This window comes from Staurois parvus, unplaced genomic scaffold, assembly GCF_062004578.1.
Source record: "Staurois parvus isolate SC_StPar_1 unplaced genomic scaffold, SC_StPar_1.0 ptg000303l, whole genome shotgun sequence".
Taxonomy (NCBI): Eukaryota; Metazoa; Chordata; class Amphibia; order Anura; family Ranidae; genus Staurois; species Staurois parvus.
The window spans coordinates 16,955,587-16,971,114 of NW_028318099.1; the positions used below are offsets into that span (position 1 = coordinate 16,955,587).

The window sequence follows — 15,528 nt, forward strand, 5'->3', positions numbered from 1 at the left end:
GATCTAGACAGCAATGGATACCCCAGTGCCCAAATATCTGGTCCCCCTGGAGATGGAACTCTACATCTGCTTCTCCCTCACTCACAAGGAGGCAGCATGCGTTCCAAAAGAACTGGAAGTCGCAGCCCAGATGTGATATCACTGAAGACTGGAAGTGAAGGTTGTAGTCCCGCCTCAATGTGTTTCAGTACACTGGTATCCTCAGGAAGACCAAGAATATTAGCAACCCGCTGCCACCACCTTCTAACTAATCCCTAGTATGAAAAAACTATCCAAATACCAATTTTAGTTACTTGAAGCCACGGTCACATGACGATCCTTCCCTTTTCTTTTTATTTCCTGGGGTCCTCCTTCAGGTATTCACGTCACTGCATACTTGATGTGGAAACCTCCTATTGGATGCAGACAACACTTGTGATCTTCTCACATAGGTTCCAAAGGCAGGAGAACTCATGGGGAGGTGAGGGGACCAGCATGCAAGAAGATAACAAGCAGCGAAAATGTCTGGTCCCCAGGGCCAGCTCATAGAGGAAGCTCTGACTTCATCCATTGCACTGCAGGATGGCCTAGAAAGAGATGTTTGAAATCAAGACTGAGAAGTAAGGTAATTGATGTACTGTGCACTATTTAAATATCAATTTTTGCCTGGAATTAGGCTTTGATGATTGCAGAAGTTGCTGTTGATACTGACCCCATGCTCCAGCTGATATTTCCAATACAAAACAGCTGACGTCAGAAATACAGAAGGGGACTTAGGAATTGTTGTCATAGATCCCCTTTGCAGGCTGTGCAGTAAAAAGAATTCATGTAGCTGTCTTAGTAGTGTAATGCCCTCTAGATTTAGCTAGATAGGCTTTTGGTTTTTTTTTGTTAGTTAGAGGCTGGGTATCAACCTAGGATGAGTTAGCCTGGGAGTGAGGCAGTAGTTCACCTCAGGACAGGCTCAGGGCTTCTGGAGCCCTCCCACCTTTCCAGAAACTGAGAGAACTTTCTGGAACAGCGGTGGAGAGGGGTTGAAGACCCAGATCCGCATGTGTAAGGGACCAAGAATGACCCTTAAATATCACAGAGCCTGGGGAGCAGTGTGCAGTTTTGGGTGGAAAATGGATTGAGAGGAAGGTTGGAGTGTGGAGCCTGGGAGGCTCCTCAGGGAGGGAAGCCTACCTACAGGCTATAAGAGCCGGTGCCAGCAATATTTACTATGGGAAGTTGGCTGTGAACCCGAGCAGCTTCACATTTGGCTTTCTACTGCGCATGCACGAGCCGCTCTGCACTTGTGAATGGTCGAGCATAAGGCCTCAAGGCAGCCACCAAACCAACATGCTAACAGGATAGAACAGTATGAGTACTCCTACACCCCCTGGGCCAGATAACGGGAGAGAGCAGTCCGGTGCAAGACCCAACTAATTCCCATTCGGGACTACTTAATTGTTAGCTCTTGGGAACCCTTTCCCAGAGATACCCTGATAGTGCAGCCGGATGAAGAGGAAGGTTTCATCTGGGGTTTGAGGAGGTACATTAAGGGGACTTCAGTGCTCCTTACAGAGACAGTGCTATTTTTCTGATCTACATTTTTGCACAGTTTTTGTTGCTAAGAAGTTCATCCTCGAGTTTTGCAGTTCCATGGGCATCCCATATACCGCTAGACCCCATCTAAGTTGTTAACCCCTTATAAAAACAACTAAAAACCAGCTCAAGGACTATATTACTGACCCTGGATGTGCAAGTGTGGAAAATGTATGTTGCCTGGCCGTGCAAAGCTTATGGGGGACCCAAAACAAATCCAGTGGTCCTCAAGAGGGTAGTGCTACAGTAGAGTAGTGTAGATTTACTTCCCTCAGGGTTTCTGTTAATCCCGTCCAGTAATGAAACTAACTTGGTATGCCTAATGTTGTCTTCCTTAGGTTGTAAGGCCCTGTTCACACTGGCACTAGAAACAAGCACTTGAGGGACATTTTTGCCGCTCCTCGAACGCCTAGTAAAGCAGCCTGCAATTAATAATATAGACAGCGGACAGAGCTGTTCACATTTGGAAAACATGTAACGTTTGCAGCACTTTGTGGTGCTGCGTGGCATAAATGAAGCTACATGTTGAGTGTGGGAGGAATTGATTGCTTGTTAATGCCTTCTTTTCAAAGCTATGGTAACCTGCCGTAAATGCGCCTGTAGTGAATACAGCATGTTTGACAAGCTTTAGTCAAATATCAGTGGGGTAGAAAGTGGAATATCAGTTAGGTGGAATAAAAATCACTTGGAGGGTGTCTGGGATGCATTATTTAATGCGTCTTCAAAGCGTGTTGATGCCATAAGAGCCGGTGCCAGCAATCTTTACTATGGGAAGTTGGCTGTGAACCCTAGCAGCCTCACAGTTGGCTTTCTACTGCGCATGCACGAGCTGCTCTGCACTTTGTGAATGGTCCCGCAGCATTCTGAGATCTATGACATGTACTAGAAAAGTGAGAGAAAAGAGAGGAGGGACAAACCTCCGCTCAGATCACCTAGGCAGAAATGTGTGCGGGTATCTGTCAAAACCAGGTACACGCTCCCCAAAAACAAAAATGTGATTCCAGTGGTGTTGGATGAGGGTGGATAGGAGCAGGAAAGTGGAACGTCTCATTTTGGGTGAAGTTCTGCTCTAAAGCAGTTTGTGTTAGGGTTATAAAGTATATAAAAAGTGTAGCGTGTGAAAACATAAGTGAATAATAAAAAAATTCAGTGACAGAAAATATATATATAAATTAGATATAAATGAATCTTAGTGTAACCAACAAAATAGTTAACAAAAAAGTCCTTCCAATATAAATCTGTATGTCGGTGGTGTGATGATAACAAACACATAGTGTTCAGTCCTACAGAGTGCTCTGAAATCCAATGTGCGATCCACCACCACTATGCACTCACCAGAGAGCTACTTGTTAAGTAGCATGTATGTCATGGGGTCTATACCATCCACTCTCCGGCGGCTCTACTGGTCCGGTTGAGTTATATTAAATCCTCAATAGGAATGGTGCTGCTCCAAAACAAACCAGAAAACTGCGCCAAAAAAATAAATCTCAAAAATGCGATGCAGATGCATTGCTCAGGTGTGAACAGGGCTTTAACCGCTTGTTGACCGTTGGCAGCTACAGGCAAAGCAACGCACTGGCAGGGGCGGACTGACCATTCAAGCACTCGGGTGCTGCCTGAGGGCCCGGGGTCAGTAGGGGGACCCATGAAATGCCCCTGGTACCTTTTATAGGCTTTTTGGGTGTACTTTGAGTGTGTGCAAGGACACAGGGGCCCCATGATCCCCTATTGCCCGAGGGCTCCATGAGTTGTCAGTCCGCCCCTGCACACGGGTACGTCACTCTGGCTGTACTAACACAGGGAGGCTCCCCACCCAATACCACTGTGTCCAATGGATGAAGATCCCGGCAAACGGGACCCGGTGATCATGTGATTGTTATGCAATCCCCCCCTTTCACATGCTTGTGCGCAAATGTGAACGCAAGTGTCGGTCACGTGTCGGTATGTAAACAGATTGCACCATGCATATGAACATCAGGGAGGAGTAATTCTAGCACTATCCCCCTGAGGAAGCCTCATGTCCCTGTGCCGTAACACGTAGGGAAGAAGCTTGGTGACATCAGCTGACCAAGGTATATTATAATAAAGTTTGTTTTTAAACGATAAAGCACTATTGGTTTGCCTATATCTTTCCTATATGTGCGCTGAGAGGAGGAGAAGGAAGGAGCTGAATTAGCAGTGAAGGAGAGTCTTGATAGAGGTCTTACCACTAATATATGTCCATTTATTGGGTGCAAGACATTTTTGACCACACTTAATTGTGCGGTCAAAAATTTCAGGTGAGATCACAAATGATGTCGCTGTTGGTGAAGGCACATTGCATATATCAAAAGGAAGATCTGAATGGCACAAATCATCATTATATATTGAAAGAATCACAATATAGAGATGGACTTTATTATTCATTTGTTTTATGTTTATAATTATGTTTTTGATAGAGATATCATTCTAGCCCTGTACAAATCATTAGTAACACCTCATCTGGAATATGCAGTTCAGTTTTGGGTACCAATTCACAAAAAGAACATTGGGGAACTGGAGAAAGTACAGAGAAGGGCAACCAAACTGATACGAGGCATGGAGGAGCTCAGCTATGAGGAAAGATAAGAGGAACTGAATTTATTCTCTCTTGAGAAGAGGAGATTAAGGGGGATGTGATCAACATGTATAAATACATCAGTGGTTCATATAGTGAACTCGGTGTAGAGTTATTCACCCTGAGGCCATCACAAAGGACAAGGGGGCACTCTTTACTTCTGGAGGAAAAGAAATGTAATCTCCAAACACGGAAAGGTTTCCTCACAGAGAGAGCTGTGAAAATGTGGAATAGACTCCCTCAAGAGTTGGTTCTGGCCAGCTCAGTGGATTGCTTTATAAAAGGCCGGGATTCTTTCTTGGATACACAGAATATAACTGGATACTAACATTTATAGGTAAAGTTGATCCAGGAAATATCCGATTGCCTCTCGGGGGATCAGGAAGGAATTTTTTCCCCTGCAGGAGCAAATTGGATTGTGCTTTGCTGGGTTTTTTTGCCTTCTTCTGGATCAACTGTGGGTATAGGATTATAACTTTTTTTTTTTAATGGTTGAACTGGATGGACTTTTGTCTTTTTTCAGCCAGACTAACTATGCAACTATGTTTATATTTATTAACATTTTTTTCATATTTGGAATTTTTTAGCATTGGTTAACATTAAGAGAAGCGCGGCACGATCATTTTCTGTTTTCTGTATTTAGCACATTTCTATGAGTATGTGTAGGTGTGAGCAGCTTTTCAATTTTATTTAATTTCTACAGTTTTTTGGGGATTTATATTACTGCCACTTTCGGGGTTTTGGGCCTTTTTTTCACTTCTGCCTGCATGTGAGGTAATTATTGCGTTTCTATTCGCAGTGGAAAAAAAAGATCCATGTATGTGTTCCTGGAGAAGCTGTTTTGCATTTTTTCCTCACAAACACATATAAACATACTCTTATGCTTGTGTATTTATTCTAATGCCTAAAATACATGAATATAACCAACAGAATGAGTTTACACACAGACGTATCCGAACGCCATACGTGGTTAAATGTACAGTCCACACAATTTGAGGCACATATTCACACGCCTGTGTGTACGAGGCCTAAAGCACTCTGGAACAGCACCAACCAACAAGATGGCCGTGTAATATGTTTTGTGCCTTTCTAGAAAATTCTGTCTTTATAAAGTAAGGCCATGTTGTGTTGACTTCAGTGTTTACTTGAGGAAATGAATGTGAGACTGACACAGCCTCTAGAGAAGGGGGCAGCAGCACAGAGCTGAGGCAGAACTGAAAGTAAAGACAGGGGTCGCTGCTGAGCTACGGTTCCCTTCCATTGCACGGAGAGGAGGAAGAAAAGCCGTGACGCAGGCCCAGCAAAGGGGGAGAGTGGGCGGAGCTCGCTGGGACGGAGTCTGCTGCCTGAGAGCTCCGCTCTCTCTACACACAGGCTGAGACGGTGACACGGGTTCGAACCCCATCCCGGTTGGATCGCATTTTGCCCCTGGCCTTGGGGGTGGGGGGGCAGATCGAGGACTTCCCTGGCATCTCAGAGGGGCCCCCCGCCATTGTCAGAAGGAAATCCGCGATCTGGAAGAGGCAGAGGTCGCATCGTGTGTGCAGGATCGGATGAGGGGTCTCCCTATGTGACTCGGGACATTTAAATCTGCGAGAATAAAAGGCTACAGACAGGAAACAGATGTGGATCACCGTTGAAGACCTAACAAGGGAAGAAGAAGCACAATTACTGGGACTAATGACTGATTTGTCATCATCTTTATGGAGGAATAATTCTGATTAATGGTGGTCAGCCTCCCTGGACTGACACTGCAAGCAGCAGAAAAGACTTCTTTTTTTTACAGATCTCCTTTTTTTTGTATTAAAAAATAATATCTAATTTCTGGGAACAAAATACCTGCTGACAACAAAAATCCCAACCTTTCAGCATTGATCCCTGTAGATCAATCAAGGAGGAGGAGGGGGCGGTGTGCATTTCTACGTCTGCATGCTCAACTTCCAGAAATATTTTATATGAAATATAATATATTTTTATTTATGACTCAGCGGATGGTGACGGCGGCGATTGGGGGGGGTTTGTAGTCCCTTGACATGCTCTGCTCAGTTGTTGCTCAGTTGATACAGTGACTTGAAAAGAATTTTTTTTTCTTAATTAAAAAAAAAAAAAGAGGAGGTGGTTAAAAAAAAAAGATACTTTTTATACGATCAGGGGGAAAAAAGGGAAATCTATATTTTATTAAAACAGATTAAGACTCAAGATGGCTGATCATAGCTATGTTTCTATTTTAATTTGGCTATAATGCCAGTAGACTCTGCAGGACCATTTGTGAAGTTGCCTTGATTGAGCTTAAAAAAAAAAAAAAAAAAGGTGGGCATCTGAATATCCTTTAAATATTTTTTTTTTCTTTTTTAGGTGGTTGGTTCAGCAGGAGATCCTGTTTATTTTTATTTTCTCCTAAGGTTCTATTCTTTTCAAATGTGTTGATTTCCTATGTCTCCCTGCGTGGCCCCACTGTCAGTGCCCTTGCAGATTCAGTGCAAAATCTGAAATACCTTTCATGTCAGGAGGAGGGGGGGAGTGAGAGAAAGAAGGGGGAGGGCTGTGATTAGCTGTTAAGAAATTCCTTTTCAGTTTGATCAAGGCATGCACAGCCTAATCTACTGATTTCCACCCCAGCTTGATTTTTATTTTTTTTTTCTCTGTTTATTTTTGCAGATTTTATTTTTTTTTTTCCAGTCCGTTCCGGCTTTGCAAGAGGTAAGGAAATAAAAAGCCTTCCTAGACTTTTATGATCAGATTATATCTTTTCTCCCTACGCAGAGCCTAAAAGCAATTTTTTGTACGCTTTTTTTTTTCCTCTTATTTGCGAAACAAGGAAGAGGTGGGAGGGTTTTTTTTTTTCTCGCTTAGGGCTGGAATTTGATCTGCAAGGCTGAACTGTCTCTTTCAAAGCTCCATCCAGGATCATTCTCTATGGAAACAACCTCAAGAATTTGGTTGCTTGGCTAATTTCAAGGAAGTCCTATTAGGTTTTCAAATTAAAATCCGTGGTCAAAGAACGCCTTATTTTAAATCTAAGTGGCTTCCCTTTTTTGGCTTTTTTTGCCCTATTGAAAAAAAAATTAAAAAAGAATCTCGCTTTACAAAAAAAAAATCTTTTCAATTGAATATGCACTGTGAAGTTAAAAACCTATAAGCAGATTGTATTGTCAATGACTTCATCATTTTTCACTGGCTGAATTATTTTTTTTTTCTTTAATGATTTTAGTAAAGGATTAATATATAATTTTTGATTAGATATAATAACCATTTAGCTCTTGAAACATATTTTAAGACAAAGAAATTTATTGGTTGTACCTAGTCTTATCATTTTGGGTTCTGTAAACCAAGAACGTGATCTACATTACCTACGTGGCCTAGTAGGAGATGGCGGAAAATTGGAAAAATTGCTTTGAAGAGGAGCTGATATGTCCCATTTGCCTGCATGTATTTATCGAGCCCGTACAGCTCCCTTGTAAGCACAATTTCTGCAGAGGGTGCATTAGCGAGGCCTGGGCCAAAGAGACTGGTCTAGTTAGATGCCCGGAGTGCAACCAGGCCTACAATCAGAAGCCTAACTTGGAAAAGAACCTTAAGCTCACAAACATTGTGGAAAAATTTAATTCCCTCAATGTAGATAAGCCGCCCTCCATCCTGCACTGTGTGTTCTGTCGAAGGGGACCTCCACTTCCTGCCCAGAAGATCTGTTTGAGATGTGAAGCACCCTGCTGCCAGTCCCACGTGCAGACCCACCTACAGCAGCCCTCCACCGCTCGAGGGCACCTCCTAGTGGAAGCTGAAGACGTCAGGGCCTGGAGCTGTCCACAGCACAATGCTTATCGACTGTACCACTGTGAAGCTGAGCAGGTGGCAGTGTGCCAGTTTTGCTGTTATTACAGTGGTGCCCACCAAGGACATTCTGTGTGTGATGTAGAGATCAGAAGGAATGAAATCAGGGTAAGTGAGTCTTTTATTATCATAAGGCGTATGTCCTGCTGGGCATTGGCCTCTAGGGACTTGTGAATAGGGAAGAAATAATGAATCATCATAATGATTTGGGTATTGCCCAAAGAGCAATCATGGGCAGTACATGAAAGCAGCCAATCAGGTTTTGGCACCCTGATTGGGAAAACCTCATTTAAACTGAGATTGTTGACTGCAGCTGGAGTCATGTGTCTGAACAGAGAGGTGTTTGTGTTGTCTACACCAACCAATCACGTTCTGTATCATTTGCATTGAAAAAAATGATATATTGGGTCCATATGGTTGTTTTAGACAGCACACAGACTTATTTCACATCATTTTCACATTGGAGGTACATAGATCTCTGTGGTACTGACTAAAAAAAGAATGTCTATTTGTTGGTCAGTTGTTTAGCCAATTAAATAAAACGAAAAAATGTTTTAGCGCTGAGAAGCTGTCATTGCTTATTATTGGCATGGGGACCCAGGGTGTATGAGCACCAATCCTGGTGCAGGTTCTCCCGATGCTTTCGGTGAAGGAAAGGTATGTATGGATTTAAAAGGATTTATTTTATGAGGGTTGGGTTTTAGGGGGTAAGTGTTAGGTTAAGTTTTAGGGTTAAGATGAAGTGTTCTTTTTCAGGGTGGAGATTAGGATGCAATTAAGGGTTAGGTTAAAGAGACTGTGTTGCTGTATTTGAAAAATGAAGGCCTCTTTGCAAGGAAGTAGGTTATACTTACCAGTCTAACTGCCTGGGCCACCAAACTCTTCAAGGCTGGATCTTCATCATCGGGCCCACTTCCAAGAATGTTGGACACCTGTCATCTGCCGACCCCTTTTTGAATACCGTGTTCTGCAGTGACATACAAATCGGAGAATAAAACCTTACAGCCCAATGTAGGACCAGGCTCCCAAACATACATATGTGTGCCTGATGCTAAAGATCTTCCAGTAACTTCTCAACCCAGCAGTGCTTGGTCGTGCAGGCCGTGGGACAGGTCAGAGTTCATTATTTGCTAGCAGGGATACCTTCATATTCATCTTTTAAAAACCAAGACAGAGTCACTGTAGGTGTTAAAGCTTAGATTTTAGGGGTTGGACTAATAGATAGGATTAAAGTGGGGTTACGTACTAGGGGGGGTCAGGTCAAGTGTTATAGGTTTGGTCCCAGGGGTTAGGTTAAGTCATAGGGGTTTATTTAAAGTCCAACTTAAGGCTGCTTTTAAATGTAGTCATGCAGTGGAGTCCCCCAAAACTACATGGGTTAAAGACTTGTTTGGCTAGGAGGAAAAGGAATAAGTACCTTATTCCTTGCTCCTTCAGGCTTCTTCCTTTCTGTGTGACTGGGCCTCTGAAGCCACTTCACTTTACTGTCTCACTGCCGATCCCAGGTCTCTGACAACATGTACAATGCAGGACCAGCAGTCCTGCATTGTACAGGAGCATAGTGAGGGCCCACCTGCATCCTGAAAGACGAGAGTGGCTGTTGCTGAAGAATACTAAGGAGAAGAATAAGGTATTTGTCTTTATTCCTCACCCCTGATCAAATACGCATTTATTTAAGATGGTCAGGCATCTATCATTTTTTGAAGGAGTTGTCGGCATTGGCAGCAACCATACCCCATACAGGTTTCCTTTTGAGGGCTTGCATGAAGGTGCAGTTAATTTTTATGGTCAGCCTAAGGGTCAAGTCAGGATTATGGGTCAGGAGGTATGGGTGTGTACTTTTTTTTTCTATACTTATTTTCAGGGCTGAGCGTTACTAGCTGCCAAAAAACACCTACTATATCCAAAACAACATGGATGGCACTTACATTAGCTTAGGCCTCTGATCAAAGTGCCAGGAGCTGAAAATGTTTTATTGGCTTTTTTTGTTTAATTTTTATTTGTACAACATCTTACTTTGCTTATTGTGTTTCGCCAGTTCATCCATTGTGTATAAAACTAAAGACGGGAATGTTTAGTACATCATGAGCATTTTATAAATGTTTATTAACAAAAGCCTGCAGCAGCACAAACTGTACGTAACAAGCTTGTATGGCTTCCAGCTAGCCTTGAACTAAAACTAGAGGCAGCCTGGGTATGCCTTTAGGGATGGGTTTAATTTGCTTCTGGTAATTGCTTGTATTGCAGTAGAGGCATTTATATTTTTCTTTCACTTTTGCTATAAAACATTTTAGAAAAGGCACAGGAGAAACCAGCAATCATTTGTCTTGTTGACGTTCTTTAGATCAACAAGAATTATGCTACTATGGTCACTTATTTACCTATTCAGGATAATTGTTATTATAGTCAGCACAAAATTTACATGTGATGCTGGAAAATCTCTGGGATTATTAATGGAGGGTATGATTTTGGCCAAAGTAGTGGGAGTATACTGTACATTTTCCTGTACATGGGTCAAGATTTAATGTTGCCTGACTTGGGTTATCAAATTTCAGTGGGGTGGGTTGACAATGCCATGATCAAGAGTTCTTCAGGAAGATTTATCATCTCCAATCTCTACTGATGAGATATTTTCCTATAGCAGTAGTAGTCAAGTGATGAAATATAGGGGTGCTCAACTGGGGTCCCTGATATTACCAAGGAGCCGCACACAATATTCAGTATAATTAATGCTACAAAAGCTCATTAGAGACTTTAGACATATTACAGAAGATAGCAAAACAGAACAGACGTATTGCAAAAGATGGTCACCAAGTGCAGGCATTCCCTAAGGTGGTTAGGGACTAGAAGCATGTTGCACGAGACAGTCAGAGACTGGACACACAGTACAAGAGACTGCTAGTGAGCAATGCCATTACAAGTGCTTTTACAAATGTGCCCATTACTGGCTGGTGGGGTTTAATGGCCACATAACAAGTATCAAAGCGGTGTTTAAGCACCAGAGAACTCTAGCCATCGGAAGCTACCAACCACCGAAAAGTAGACCTCTTCAAAGTCAAATGACTGGTTCTACCATCTGCCTGTATGCTGCCCTTCATTCAGCTCTCAATAATGGCATTCATACTCGGGTACAAAAAATACTTTTTATAATGTGGTTTGAGCTTATTAGACTGCAGAGATGTTAATTTACAAGTGACCTGGTCTCCCAAACTGGATAACTAAAGTGATGTCCTATCTTTGCTCACCTTATGACACGTCAATTAGGAGTAGTGGCTACTCTACTTTTTCAGAATTTATCCACATATATTGAATGTTAGAGACAAAAAGGGTCCATAAACACTGTTTTTTCCCACATAAAGGGTTGTTTTTGAGAAACTGAAGTTACAATATATTATGACTCACCTTAGATTCCAATATTGTTTAGTTGAGTTAAAAAAATCACTGTAGCTGGCCAATGAAACCAAGAAAAAATAATGAGATCACTTTCCACCTTCTAAGCTGTCCTCAGTTTTCACATGTCCTGCATTACCCTGGCCAGTTAAAATCAATTTTTTGATGACCAGACATGTGTCATCTTGGACATGTGCTACCATGAGACTAAGTCGCTCAGGCATACTGCCAAGATTCATTTGTGAAGACAGCTGATAACAGAGCATATGTAAAGATTGTAATTGGGTCTCATTTCATTTTCAGCCAACTAGAACCAGATTTCAGTGGATCCTGGTTATTGTGACAGCCACATATGAAGCCATTTCTTTGGCAAGCTTAGTAATATAACTCAGTAATGTTTGATTTTAAAAAGGTGAAATATGTAATATGTCTGCTTAAATTGATTTACTGGGACATCATATAGCTCTACAATGGTTTATCTGGAGGGGACCCATGCTGGTCCACTTACGTTACCTCCTGTTATCAATATTGTTGAGTTACTTATCTTGTATGAGTGTCACGCTATATATATATATATATATATATATATATATATATGTGTGTGTGTGTATATATAAATATGTGTGTTTTTACCTTTTTTGATGTCCGAAATGTGCCAGGATCATTCGAGATAATGCCGTAAACAATAAAAAATACTTCAACTACTCCCATGATGGTTTTCTGCGCCTGTACTATATTTGCCCAATCCTTTTGAAAGGGGTTTTGTTACAAAACAAAACATCTTTGAGAAAAGACTGTAATAAAAATAAAAGATTCCCAACATATGTGCAGTATACTTGTTGTAGGGTGCTTAAAGTGGTAGTAAACTTGACTTAAAAAAAAAAATCTTTTCCCTGGAAGGTAACATCTTAATGTGCTAGTATGTATCGCATACTAGCACATTATGAAAGACTTACCTTAGAACAAAGCCCTCTAGTAGTGCACTGTCACCACTGTAGAAGGCTTTTATCTTCACCGTTTCTCCTTCTGGGTTTGCAGGCTGTGGCTACTTGAATGGTCGAGCCACAGATGACGTCACTCTCGTGCAGGCGTGTGGGAGTTTTGGCCACGGCACACAGCTCTGAAGGAACGGCTCTGATATGTTGTTCCTTCAGAATGCATTTGCTGGTATTGTCACTGGCTGCTGCTCTGTAGAATATCTCCTAAACGATGAACTTTTAGGAGATATTAATTTTACTTACAGGTAAGCTTTATTATAAGCTTACCTGTAGGTAAAAATATACAAAGTGACTTTACTACTGCTTTAAGATTCCTGAAAACGAGTATGCTTTTTGTAAGTTGGAGAATAGCTATCAGAGTCTTTCCCTATGGGCAGTCAACCCTACCCAGAGCAGATATTTCAGTTATGTATAACTCTGGTAAACAGAATCACATGTATTCTTCTTAAATCTCTAGAAGACTTCAGTGGTGAGCTATCCCCATAAGAATTTTCAGTTCTTCCCAACCTCTGAGGTCAATTTAAAACCAAATTGTGGTGTCACACATCCACAATGGATTGTCTGTCAGGCCAAATGAGTGGGTAATTGAGGAGACCAGCTGTAGGTGGCACTTTGACTTAGGTCTTGTGGGACCTAAAAGAACATCAGACTACCTCAAAGCAATCTTACCAATGTCTTTTTAAAAAATATAGAAAGCCATTGGATGATTCAACCCAGTAGATTCCACAAAGAACTAAAATTTTGGTGGGGCTGGCCTTCAAAAGAATTCTAATTTACCATTGCACTCATTTAATGAATAAGATATGATGAAATATGTTTATATATTTAATTTCCTGGATCACTTGGTTTGTATCCATTGGGTAAAGATGTAACAAAGACCACTTTCTAGACAGCTGTGATTGAGAGCCAGATAACCATATGATCCTTTAATCAAGGAGTAATTGTCTCTTGTAATGTTCTTATAACCAATCAGCAAGTGTTTTTTAGTAGCATGACTATCTTGCCTTCCAGGCAAATGAGCCTGGAATGTGGCCTTGATTGGGTTTTTACCCAAACTAAGTGGTCTTTTAGAAGTTATATGTATACAGAGGATGATGGCTGCTGGTTATGCCTGGTTTTTGGTTTGATTATTATTAGGAGATGATTGCTCTTGTTTGGGGCTATGCATTTGAATCTCCAAAATATTAGAGTAAATATATGCAATTCGTATACTTACCTGAATTAGACTTCACTTGCTTTTAGTATTCCCCTGTGCAGAAACTCTAGGGGCAGCACTATTAGCCAATCAGGTGTCAGATGTCAAGTGCTTCAACGGACATGCTGACAAAAGGAGAGAGCAGAGGCCTTATCAGTATGTTGCTGCACCTTCCTTGTTCTATGAAAGGCTGGAAGTTGCAAGGTCACCCCGCTGTACTGCTTAAAGTATATGTAAAAAATATTGTATTTTGTGTATGTAAAATATTAAAGAAATAGAATTTTTTTTATACACAGTGCTTTTTTTTAAACTTTGTAAAAGCCTTAACTGACTCATTTATGTTTAAGATATACTCTATTAGAGCAAGTATCATTAATTCTTCATTTTTGTTTTTTTTATTCATTAAATTCTCAGATATGGTGACCTTTAGATCTGTGAGGGAAACAGTTACCTGCCAAAAAGTATAACATATTTACCTGCCCTTCCACACCCAATATTTTTTCAATCTGTACAGAAACAAGGCAAGGAACCCTCTTATGATCTGTTCACTTTAACTTAGATGGATGGTGCACACTAAACCGCAGCGGTGACAATTCACAGAAGTGACATTTCATTTTGTCACTGTACAGCAGCGTGGCACAATGTGCTGCTGTACAGTAACATGAGATCCTATCCTGTATGCTGTGATAAAATGCAGCATGTCTGCATTTGGCACCTAAGTGCCAATGTAAAAATCCTGGTAGTGTGTTTTTAGATTTTTTTTTTTACATTGAAAGAGGAGACAGCAGACTGGGGAAACAGAGGTAGAAGATGTCACTGTTGTCCTTCAAGGATAAAAGAAGCAGTGGGTGTTTCAGCTCAATGGTGTCTGTTAAAAACTGAAATGTCAATTTTGGATGAACTGACCATTTATATCATGAGTAGATGAATCAGCCGGAGTGCATACATTTTCGAAAGTACATGTGATTTGGCTATACAAGTCACAGGGCAGGTAACTGTATTTTGGTCATGTACATATGTTTTCGCAATCTTGGCTGATCTGCATTTGACAATTAGTGAATCATTCCAGGAACCACATGATTTCACAGATGCGAGTCCTATTTTCCTGTCATTTACATTGGCTGTTAAAGGGAGAAACAAGATTCCCCATACTTAGACTTGGAAGTCCCTGGCTTTACAGAGTTCTAGGGCAATATTCTTCTTTTCCCAGAAAGGAGACTCCAGTTCCAGGAACATGACCTCGTTCACTTCTTAGAACAATTATAGGCCCACTTTTTTTCTTCAGTTAGAGTAATAATTCCAGTTGAACTGTTGGCGTTGTTCTATGTAATTCACTGGATAAATGGCCTGTGAATCTTTGTGCTGGAAGCTGTTTCAGTTTTGGATTCTCTGTTCCCACGCAGCTGTTTACCTTAGTGTGAAATTAAGAGCGGAGTTGACTTTTGGTACAGCTAGTAAGTTTTATTCTTGTTTTCCATTCCTGCTCTATTTTTATACACTCATTTTGATATAAAGCATAATTCTGCTGTGTGTCTCATATGCAGCTGTACAGATGTATGCTTTACATTCGCAGTAAAAATAGTTGGTTGAGCCATGGTTTGGCCACTCCTCAATCTCCCCCCTTAAAGCGGAGCTCCACCCAAAAGGGGAAGTTCCACTTCAAGCCTTTGTCCCTCGCTCCCCATTAAGGATTGGCACCATTGGGGAGCAAATACCCGAATTTGACAAGTACCCGCTCCCACTTCCACTGCGATCGCCTAGGCGATAAGAAGCGGAAATTGTTCTCCCCCCCCGTAGTCTTCTGGGACACTTTGACAGGTCCCAGAAGACTACGGGGCCATTCACAAAGTGCAGCACTTCTCGTGCATGTGCAGTGGGCACCCGGCTGTGAAACCGCAAACTGTCACAGCTGGGTGCCCACACTGAAGATGTCAGCGCCAGGGAGAGAAGAC

The 15,528-nt window shown here is 41.6% G+C and overlaps 1 protein-coding gene across 1 annotated transcript in view; it reads left to right on the forward strand.

The window, feature by feature from the left end:
• Positions 1 to 5,495: 5,495 nt before the first annotated feature.
• The window catches only part of TRIM8 (tripartite motif containing 8), a 103,019-nt gene continuing 92,986 nt past the window's right edge, over positions 5,496 to 15,528 (forward strand). Inside the window, exon 1 of the mRNA XM_089683304.1 lies at positions 5,496 to 8,101. Within this exon, the coding sequence (XP_089539430.1) occupies positions 7,532 to 8,101 (570 nt within the window). The 5' untranslated portion in view covers positions 5,496 to 7,531. The remainder of the gene's footprint in view (positions 8,102 to 15,528) is intronic.